Raw genomic sequence first — 11,848 nt, forward strand, 5'->3', positions numbered from 1 at the left:
AAACTAAAATCTTGGAAAACACTTAGAGTGGAGGGATCGGAATGATGGGAAAAATAAGCACAAGTCCCAGATACATGATTGACATAATCGGAACGGATCCGTTCTCTCTGGGGTAGTTGGGGGGGGGGGTAATTCTGAAAATTAGAAAAAATGAGGTATTTTTAACTTACGAACGGGTGATTGAATCTCAATGAAATTTGATGTTTAGAAGGATATCGTGTCTTAGAGCTCTTATTTTAAATCCCGACCGGATCTGGTGACATAGGAGGGGGGGGAGTTGGGAGGGGGAAACCTAAAACTTGGAAAACACAGAGTAGAGGGATCGGGATGAAACATGGTGGGGAAAATAAACACAAGTCCTAGATAGATGTCAACATAAACGGAACGGATCCGCTCTCTTTGGGGTAGTTGGAGGGGGGGGGGTATTTCTGAAAAATTAGAAAAAATGAGGTATTTTTAACTTACGAAAGGTTGATCGGATCTCAATGAAATTTGATATTTAAAAAGATATCGTGGCTCAGAGCTCTTATTTTAAACCCGACCGGATCTGGTGACATTGGGGGGGGGGAGTTGGGAGGGAGAACCCTAAAACTTGGAAAACACTTAGAGTGAAGGGATCGGGATGAAACTTGGTGGGAAAAATAATCACGAGTCCTAGATACATGATTGGCATAACCGGAACGGATCCACTCTCTTGGGGGTAGTTGGGGGAGGGGTTAATTCTGAAAAATTCGAAAAAATGAGGTATTTTTAACTTACGAACGGGTGATCGGGGGAAGTTTGGGGTGGGGGAGCCTAAAATCATGGAAAACGCTAAGATTGGAGGGATCGGGATGAAACTTGGTGGGAAAAATAAGCAGAAGTCTAACTTACGTGATTTACATAATTGGAACGGATCCACTCTATTGGGAGGGGGGTTAATTCTGAAAAATAAGAAAAAATGACGTATTTTTAACTTACGAAGGAGTGATCGGATCTTCATGAAACTTCATATTTAGAAGGACCTCGTAACTCAGATCTCTTATTTTAAATCTCAACCGGATCAAGCGTAATTGGGGGGGGGGGGGCAGTTGCGGGACCGGAAATCTTAGAAAATACTTAAAGCGGTGAGATCAGGATGAAACTGGATGGGAAGAATAGAAACCTGTGTAAGATATGTGATATAACCGGACCGGATCTGCTCTCTTTGGTGGAATTGGGGGGGGGGGGGGGTAATTTTGAAAATTAAGGTATTTGTAACTTACGAAAGGGTGACCAGATCTTAATGAAATTTGATATTTAGAAGGATCTTGTGCTTTAAAGTTCTAATTTTAAATTCCGACCAGATCCTGTGACATTGGGGGGAGTTGGAGGGGGAAACCGGAATTCTTGGAAAATGTGAAAATTGGGACATTTTTATCTTACGAATAGATGATCAGATCTTAATGAAACTTGATTTTTAGAAGGAATTCATGTCTCAGAGCTCTTATTTCAAATCCCGACCAGATCTTTTGACATTGGGGGGAGTTGGAGGGGGAAATCTTGGAAAAACACTTGGAGTGGAGGAATCGGGATGAAGCTTGGTGGATAGAATAAACAAATGTCCTTGATATATGATTGACAGAATCGTACTGGATTCGCTCTCTTTGGGGGAGTTGGGGGGAAGGGTTCAGTGATTTGGCGAGTTTGGTGCATCTGGACGTGCTAGGACGATGAAAATTGGTAGGCGTGTCAGAGAGCTGCACAATTTGACTTGATAAAGTCGTTTTGCCAGATTTGACCATCTGGGGGGCTAAAAGGAGAGGAATAATGAGAAAAAATCAGGTATTTATAAGTTACGAGTGGGTGATCAGATCTTAATGAATTTTGATATTTAGAAGGACATCGTGACTCAGAGCTCTTATTTTAAATCCTGACCGGCATTAAGCCTCTTATTTTCCTTTTTAAATCAATCTATTGATTCATAGAATTTTGTTAGAGCTCATACCATATGATCTCTTGGCTCTTAGCTCTTCTCGCCTCGTCACAAGTGCCATATGAGCTCTTAGCTCTTGTTTAGTTTCTTCTTATCTGGTCATGCTTAGCTAGTGTGGTCTCAGGAATTATTTAGTTATGCAAATGATGATGCAACGAAGCCCCCATAATAATTCTTGCTATTGTTTATCCGAAAAATAACAACATCAGTGGTTGTTCATGAGATTTATAATTTTACGATTTTGCATTTGCTTAATACATACTATTAATGCGGTTTATTAAAAGACGTCAAAAACTGGGCCAAGGCTCAGGCTACAAAAACTGGTTGCTTCCATATTGCCCTCCTCCCCCTCACCACAAAAATAATATAATTTATATTTATGGAATCACTTGATAGCCTAAAATAGATTAATTTGAATTCTAGCCGCGTAGAATCATTATTGTGAACAAAATCTTGACTGTTTCTTTACAGTGAATGTCTGCAAAAATTCGGTCCAACATTTGGTGAAGAAGTTTGGGAAGAAGTCAACAAAGCTTTTGACTGTTTACCAATTGCAGCTGTTGTTGACGGAAAATTATTTTGTGCTCATGGTGGAATACCTCCATCGGTTGGGGGGTATGTCGTAAGCAACTATAACAAAGATATACCTTGTCCTTTGCCTGACCCTGGTGAAGTGGGTGTTGCTTGGGAGACGTTGTGGTGCGACCCTGTTGAGTAAGTAGTACTTCATATTTGAATATATTCTTTTATCTCGTGGTATCACACACATAAGAACTTCTGGATAGTTCATTGGGAAAATGGTTCCATATGGAAAGTAAGCACTAGTTTTTAGAATTATATAGATACCGGAAAATATCACGAGTCAGCTTATTTGAGCTAGTTTTGTAGATAAATCTTCCTTAACCGGCCAAACAAGGATTTTTGTCGTATCAAGCTTCAAATTTCGCTCTTTGCTTACCTAGAAGTTCTTTTTTAAATCATTTTTTGCTTGTTTTCTTTTTTTTTATATGCACAACCAACCATCCAAACAATCTTTAATCCAACTGGACGTTGAAACTTTGAAAGAAGTTCATTCGATTGGCAATTGAAAGTTCTAGTGTCCTTTTTAAGAGTCAAAAGTGATTGGAGGGTAACTAGCCCCCCTCCCACAACCATCGATTCTCCAAACACATACAATCAGAATTTTGAGATAGCCATTTTGTTCAGTATAGGTGAAAATGGGATGTCAACCCCCTCTCCCAAAGCCCTCGGGGCAAGGGCTTTAAGTTACGCGATTCGGTAATTGTTTACCTATAGTATTTATTATTGAGAAAGTTGGGCAAATTTGACCTTTAGTGGCCAGAAAGACGAAGGCATTCAGCTGATCCTTCAAAAAAATATTCAGCGGAGTGTTGAACTAAATCAAAACCTACTATGTACATACAGATTGTCTAAAGAGCATATCAGCACTATCTTTGGAACAGCTTACCATATCAAGCTGAAACTTTCAGGGCATCATGAGGGGATGTTCATCTGGCCAAAAGGCATCATGTGCATACTACTGCTGTTACTATACTGCAGCTATTACAGTTACCACTACTGCTACTACTACTACCGCTGCTACTATGATACTAGTACTATTTAGAACTAATTGTATTCAGGGGAAAAACTCAAAAATAGCTGAGGGTATTAAGTTGAAATTTCAAGGGAACAATGATTGGAATGATCGATTGACCAAGGAGATCTTGAGGGTGATGTTGAACTAACCAGGAGGCATTGCTTGCTACCATTAAAACTACCATGACTACTATTTCTATTGAGGTTAAGGGTATTTAGTCGAAACTTTCACATTTAGTAACGATTAGAAGAGTTTTGGAGTAAACTAAAATAAGTTGTGTGCATTCAGTTTGCCAAAAGGATGTATGAACTATTTCTTAGGAATAGCTTAGAGTGTTAAGTTGAAACTTTCTCGGTTTATTGAAAGGGATGTTAAATTACCCAAAAAGAACTGTGTCCATGCTAATACTATTACTACTACTGCTGCTGCTTCTATTGTTACTATTATTTCTACAACTTGCTCTGAGGCTAAGGGTAGGAATTTGAAACTTTTAGAGAATTTTTAGGGAGTGTTGAACTAAATAAAAACACTGTGTACAAGCAGGTTGTCACAAGCGGGTATCAGCAGTATACCAGGAATGGTCTAGTGTGTAATGTAAAATTTTTAGGACAGGCCATGAGGGATGTTGAACTAGGCAAAATGCAAAATGTGCATACAACTACAACTACTAACACAACTTATACTACTGCTACAACAACTACTTTTACTACTAAGACTGCTACTGCTACGACGAATATTACTAGTAGTACTGAAACTAAGGGTATTACAGTGAAACTTTCATGGAGTTAAAGAGGATAATTAATTTCATTGAAACACGCTATGTGAATGCAGGCTATCAAACAGCCGTAACAGCTATATATCTGGAGTAGCTTAGAGTATAGTAGCCTGAAATAGCTTAAGTTGAAACTTTCTGTGCATGTTAAGGGGGATGTTGATCCAACTAAATATGTATACTACTCAAGGATAAGAGTAAAAAGAACGTATTCAGAGAAAATGTAAGGGGGTAGTTATAATAGTAGTACTACTATTGCTGTTATTTTCTAATATTACAAAGACTAATGGAATTAGTGATGAACTATCAGGAACTGTTGAGAGGATGTTGATCTGAATCAAAATACACTATGTGCATGCACGTTATCAATAGGTCGGTATGTTAGTTATACTTTGGGGTATGTTGAGCTAATAAAAATGCACTATGTGCACACTTCTACTACTTGCAATAGTAGTAGTACTACTATTGCTGTTATTGCTAATATTACTAAGGCTAATGGAATTAGTGATGAACTATCAGGAACTGTTGAGGGGATGTTGATCTGAATCAAAATACACTATGTGCATGCAGGTTATCAATAGGTCGTATAAAAATATGTCAGAACTAGCTTAAAGAATTAAGTTGAAGCTGTCAGAGCATGAGGAGGAGATGCCGTACGTAGGAGTAGACTAAAAAGGCACAGTGTGAATGCCATTGCTGCTTACAACTAACACTACCGCTAGTACCATTAATGCTACTCCTATTACTCCTACTGTTATTTCGTCTAGGGTTTAAAGAATAAACCCTAGAATAGGGTATAAAATCAGAATTTTCAAGGAAATTTATGCGGCTTTAAAAGTAAACCAGATGGCACTGTGTATGATATTTGCCAATAAGACATCCCCGCAATATTTCAGGAACAGGTGAGGGTATTAAGTTGAAGCCTTCAGGGCGACTGCTATTACTGTTTCTGCTCTTACAGTTCAACGAAATCAAAAGAGCATAAGCGCATTTAGGTTGTCAACGGAGCATATAGGCAATGTTTTTGGGATAAGTTTTATTTTCAGGAAAAACTGAGGAGGTATAAAAATAAATTAACCAATACTAGGTACGGCCAAATTTTATAAAGGATGTTGAAAAATTTTCCCCAACATACAAATAATAAGGCAAACTATGCATCTTTATGGAAAAAAAGATATCCTTTTTCTTTCCCATGTCAATAAGAAACGAACAGAAATTAAATAAAAAAAATGCTTTCCAAAAAATACGGTTTTCAAAGAAGAGTTAAGAGCTACATTAAACCAAAAAACAGCAGAAATAAAGTCAAATAATTATCCAAACCTAAAATTACCACAAATTACCATCACTAAATAAATGAAACTCAAAACGAGCAGACATTATAATAAATAACCGAGTCAAACGAGCAAAAAGCTAAAATGATTAGGGTTGACACACACACACACACACACACACACCCTCTGCCTTGTGAAGATCAGAACATATTTCGCAATTTAATGAAACCAAAACACATTTTAAATGTTTTCACTTTTAATTTTAATAAATGTGAAATTATTAAGACTTTAAGGAATTAATATCAGTATATTTTATATATTAAACCTCAATCAGCACTCATTTTTTTTTCTTTAGTAGTCTCAGTTGTGATTTTTTTTTTTTCGATATTATGAGGAATAGAATCATTCAGCTCAAAATAAGGTTTGCTTTCAGTAAAGTGCAAATTATGTTTTGGTCTTCATAAGGCATTGGGGGTGTCAGCCTTACCCGTACTAATTTTTCCGCGTTTTGTGTTTGATTTCGGTTATTTATTGTAATTTCTGATCCTTTTGGGTTTCATTTATTTATTGACGGATGGTGGTCTGTGGTAATCTTACATTTGAAAAATTATTTGACTTTATTTTTGCTCATTTTTGGTCTGATGTAGCTCTCTAAGTTTCTTTGGAAAACTTATTTTGTGAAGTCTTTTAAAATAATCAGAATAATAGTTACCATTTTTAATCAGCGTCAAATCGTAGTTTTTCTCCCTAAACAGTTTTTTTTTTAATTTTTATACTATAGTTATTTTGGGCTGTGGTTCACTCTTTACTAGATTGCTGCTAATGCAACAACCTTGAACTTTGTTCTAAGGATCACAGAACAGGTTGTAGAATGTTATAAATTCGAAGATACATCTCTTCTATACATAGATTTTACGCATGGTTCGATTGTCCTAGATAAAATGTTTGCGGAATGAACAAATTTTTTGAAATAGTGCGATTTCAGTGTATAAGAATTGGTTGGAGATGGAGGATGGTAGCAAAAACGTAGATGGTAGCTATAAGGGTGTAAAAAGTAGGATGAATAGAAAGATAAGTCTGTGAACTAATTTGGAATATTGGAAGCAATGGTAATGACCAGGGACAAGTATGGTTCTCAAACATAGGTGCTTCAAAGGATGAGAAAGATTTGTTGTATATTTTCAAAAGGATCTAAGGAAATATAGGATCTAAGGATATCTAAGGATAGTTTCAGGTAGTTGCTGCACAAGTTACTTGATCTACTTGATATGCATATAATTTGAAGAAGGGTTAATGTGTCAAGGCCATAAATTGTCAAAGATTGTACTTTCTTACTATCTATTTGTGGCCGAATGAAAAGAAGGTCCTTTTCGAACGAGTCAGAAAGAAGTAAATAGAGAGGATTTAAGGGAATCTAAAGCTACGTGGAAGAGGCTAATGATTAAAGCTTCAAATTATTTAGGGTAGAGGAGGTGGAAGGTTGGAGAGTGTAGGTGTGTTTGTCTCAGGCGTCCTGGTGCTGCACTAACTTCTTTGAAGAAGTAATAGAACTAATTTTAGAAATACGTTATAGGTATAGAGACGTAAATACGGAGATGGACGTGGACAAAGAAGGATTTGGCGAAAATCTCAAACGTAACACTGCACACGTGTTTACACCTGATGCTTTGGAACATTTCTTACAGGCAAATGGACTCTCCCACGTCATCCGAGCTCATGAAGCTTCAGACACTGGATTTGAGGTAAGCCCTTATGTCCAGAGGTATCTGGGGAAGGTAAACAGGAAGGGTGTGCGCAAGCACAGGATGGCTGGCCCCCAACCCCCCATTGCACTTCCTGGCTGAAGGGCCAAGAAACGGAGATCAGCACCGCCGGTAGGGACTGTAAAGTCTAATGCCGTATCCTTTAGTTTTAGCGTCTATATATCATCATTTTGAACCAATCAGGGTCAATTACAAAAGAGAAAACAAATTATGACTGGCTAAAAATAATCGTGGCAAGATATGGATGTCAAGATAAAGAAATGTATTGATTGAGCTTAAGATGGACCACATCACATCCACCTAAATTAACAAACATACTAGGCAAACTCTTAAATAAAACTTATTTTTTGTGTTGGCCATGAAGATATGGTAAAGGATATCGCACTAGACTTCTTAAAGTCCGAACCAGCGTTGCTGATCTCCGTCTCAAGGGCCTTCAGCCAGGAAGTACAATGGGGGGATGGGGCCTATCCATCCTGTTCTAGCCAGAAGGGGGGCCCACTATTCTGTTGGCCACGAGGTGAATAAAGAAGGCAAGCAAATTTTCGTAACAGACACTAATATAGAGTTAGACATCAACAAATAAGTGTGATTGTAGGACGAACAAACAATCAAGCATTAAGATGTGTTCCAAAACCAGAGAGGAGGGGCTTCCAAAACGGAACATTTTTTAAATAGACTATTCCAAAGACCTAACAGCAAAAAGGTTGATAAAGAAAAATTTTAGGATGTTTGGGCTTGTCTAGATTTTTGTATGATTTCCACCGGAGTGGTGGCGCCTCAAATGGTGCCACACTTCTTTTCTTCAAATTTGTTCGTTAAAAATTTATTTACAACAAAAATAAAAATGCGAAAATAGACATTCGCCCCTCCCAGTGAGTTCTAAAGCCCTTAAAACGCGAAAAGTAAATAAAAAATTTAATCAAAGAAAAGCAGATACCACTGATCATCTCACATCAGGTAATGCGTGACTCCACAGACCGGGTTGAAAAACAGATCAGTTTAAAAACGATTAATAGAAATAAATGTGACACCATACTCTTACTGCGAACTCGAATATAAAAATACATAACACTAACTTTGAATTGGTGAATTATATACTACTCCCCTGCCTAGCTTGTGATTTTTGCGATTGTCTAGGTTAGCGACGTGAATACATTAAGTTGAAAACATTTATTAGATGTATTTGTATCATTTTCGTTTCTCCTTTTTTTTCCTTGGCAAATAGGGGAGACTCAGTTGAACTGTTTGTTGTAAATTTATTAATGAATAAATAAAAACCTGAACTCCAACTCCGCTCTTAAAACAACCTGAAAAATATAAATGGAAGTAGACTTATGGAAAAGATACAAATAGAGTTTCTGGTATGTTAATTAATCTTTAAGTCATTCAAATCTACATTAATACATTGAAGATTTTATGTTAATTTATTCAATTATATACTAAATAATTAGAACTTTATATTTTAGGTAAAACAATTTGGTAAATTGGTTACAATTTGTTCATCTTCACGCTATGGTGGTAAAATTAACGAGCCTGTTTGCTGTCTGGTGGACAAAAACAAAATACGAATGATTCGAATTGACACAGCAACAGCTCCAGCAACAAGTGATACAAACATCGTACCTGGGGCGGTTTAGTTTTTCTCTCTTTACAATAATTGAATCTCCAATGCATCTTTTTGAAATTAAATCTATCTTAAAAAGCTTTATTTTATGTTTGTTATGTTTAGGAATTAACTAAGCTGCTTGATTAGCTACCCAACTTATTTGAATATTAATCAAAAATGAGTTTTTTAACGGAAAGTAAGGAGAAAGATTAAAAATCAAGAGACTGAAATTATTCCGTACATAGGGGGCTAACCCCTCCTTAGCCCCTCACTCTTCACAGTCAAGTCTGACTTTTGTCCCAATTCTTTACGAACGACTGCTGCAAAATATAAGCCTTTGTTTTGGAATGAGAAGTATTTTAATGCACTATGTAACTTCAGCGTAAAGAGCAAGATGTTGAAAAGGAAGCAGTTCCCCTCATAAAAAAAAAAAACTTCTGTCCGTTTTAAGTTTTGATGTTACTCCATACCTTCAGTCAAAAAAATTCAGTTTTTCTTTATAAGCAAAATTCAGTATTATACAAAATTATATGCAAGAATTCCATCCTGCAAACACATAGGAGGATAATCGCAAAAAATGGTATTATAGACCTCTATAAAAAGAAATTCATTCGTATATTTGACAAATAAACGGTACTGGAGCAAAAGTAATTTTTATTACAAGTTGCTTAGGACGCTCAAACGTTTGGCATCCAGAATCAAACGAAAAAAAATAAGAAACTTGTTTTTGCATAATATTGACGGTAATATACATCTCGTCAATCCTCTCTTAGACCTTTGCTTTCCAGCTTATATGTGTTTTATCTTCAGTTTCATTTTTAGGATGCAATTTAAAAAACTGTACGGTAGAAAGCCTTTTGTGAACCCCTCACTCCTCAAGCATAATGGAGGCTTTGTGCAATCTTGGACTTATTTTGGTCACGACATGATTTTGCACACTTGCCGATGTCCTTCTACCAACAAGAATTGAAATGCTGCACCAGCAATGTCAAGCCTACATCCTTCGATTCATTACATATTCATGCCTGAAAATATACTACTACGGGGAGGCAACTCATAGAAAAACTAGCTCGAAAGAAGTTTTTCAGCCCAAAAAAGGCAGACCAAAACAAACAGAAGAACTCAGTCAGAATGCAGTGGAAATGTCGTGTTGTTTACTGGGCTAAAATTTCCTCGACGGGTGCCAATCCTCAAATTCACTCCCCTTCACCGCCGTTTGCACTACCGATTCTGGTCTGACAAACTCGTGGAAGGTCCACCACCCTGAAACCACTAGGAAGCCATACAAGCAGCATTTCTCTTTGAGGAACAGGAACAGAGGTAGGGGCTTATTACAGAACGGAGACCCCAAACCATCTCACAACACAGGAACTGCTCCAACCTTTTCTACCCAGCATATCCTCATCAGGGCATTTAACAGAGTATATGCGTAAATGCTAGGAGTCATCACTATTTAAGTAAAAATCGGAGTTGAGAAAAATGTAAAAAACCGTGAAGGATGGGGACCAAAGCGGGGGTCAGCGTGAACCTACTACATGATACGATAAACTTTTCTGAAGATGATAAAAACTTTTCTGAAGATGATAAAAAAAAAACTCATATGTATCCAGCTGCAATGTTTAAGGGAGGAAATCACGTTTGAACATTATTATCATAATAAACATAGCCCTTGGCTCAGGTGCCAAGGTTATTGTAGCAGAATACGAGTTTAAAACTTCCTTTTGATAAATCCGTTTTTCCCGAAATAATTTGGCGTAGGAAAATAAAACAGTAATGGCTATAGACTGTTACAGTTTTGTAGGTATAACAATCTAGTTATAATTGTTTGGGCTTCCTGCCCCTTTTCTTTCTTTTTGCAGAAAAATGAGCTGTTTTCCTTTTCGTTAAAAATTTGCTTAGATTTTCAAGTACAAGTCAAAGTCCCGTTGCTAAGCTAGTGGTGTTGCAATAAGTAAACTTTTGGACTAAATTTTATTTCTGTCTTCCTGGACTTGGCGATTGATGGTTTATGATATTCAGAGTGTTTAATTTTGAAGTTCTCATTTATAGGATTGGCACGGGTCAATTTAGGGTCCACCCCTACACAAAGTTCTCTTTACATAGGTGGTGATTTTGGTTTGTCTTCAGAGCTTACAAATATATGTTTTTTTGAAGTGACCGTTGGAGAATACAAGTGAGTTATTTTCTATAACCGTGCAAGATAATTTTCCCCGAACCCAGGAAGGGTAAGAAAAGAGTTCATGAGAGCTATTGTCATTAGTATATACACAAAGGGGTACGTTTACGCTCCAAACAGATAGTTAGAGATATTAGTGGCGATCCAGGTTATGGCATTTTTGGCCCTTTGAACTTTCGATCACATTACTATACCTAACGAAATTGCCAGCGGTGATGGTGTGACGTTAAAGAGATCATGAAGCTGGTAGCCCTAAGGCCACCAGTTCGAACAGTGGTGTTAGCGTTGGCCCCAGATGTAATTACGGTACCAGCGGTGGTTAATACACTACAAACAATAACAATGCGGTGTTTGGTCACAAAATGGGCCATAAGTTAGCATGGTATTCACGTGATGGTAAGACAGCAAACCTAATTATGTTGTTGTAAACCGAAGAGTGGAAGGAAAAATACAAGATACTAGGATATACAGGATTGCTGGTATTGATGCTAAATGTAAAGACCACCATCTGGTAGTGTCTACGGTTAAATTTAAAGCTGAAATTTCCGAAGGGTAACTACCTCCCGGGAAGTTATGATGCTGGTAGACTCCAGGATGAGAATTTTAGAGAAACTTTCCAAGAACATTTGAATACTAAACTGGATAGTTTAAAATTTGACAATGTGGAAGATGTATGAAATAATTTTAGGAAAACAATTTGTGAAGT

The 11,848-nt window shown here is 37.1% G+C and overlaps 1 protein-coding gene across 1 annotated transcript in view; it reads left to right on the forward strand.

Annotated features, from left to right (window-relative positions):
* LOC136029272 (uncharacterized) overlaps positions 1–9,062 on the forward strand; it is a 46,841-nt gene extending 37,779 nt beyond the window's left edge. Inside the window, exons 8-10 of the mRNA XM_065707523.1 lie at positions 2,426–2,668; positions 7,168–7,336; positions 8,827–9,062. Of these exons, the coding sequence (XP_065563595.1) occupies positions 2,426–2,668; positions 7,168–7,336; positions 8,827–8,997 (583 nt within the window). The 3' untranslated portion in view covers positions 8,998–9,062. The remainder of the gene's footprint in view (positions 1–2,425; positions 2,669–7,167; positions 7,337–8,826) is intronic.
* Positions 9,063–11,848: the final 2,786 nt, after the last annotated feature.

This window comes from Artemia franciscana, chromosome 7 (assembly GCF_032884065.1).
Source record: "Artemia franciscana chromosome 7, ASM3288406v1, whole genome shotgun sequence".
Taxonomy (NCBI): Eukaryota; Metazoa; Arthropoda; class Branchiopoda; order Anostraca; family Artemiidae; genus Artemia; species Artemia franciscana.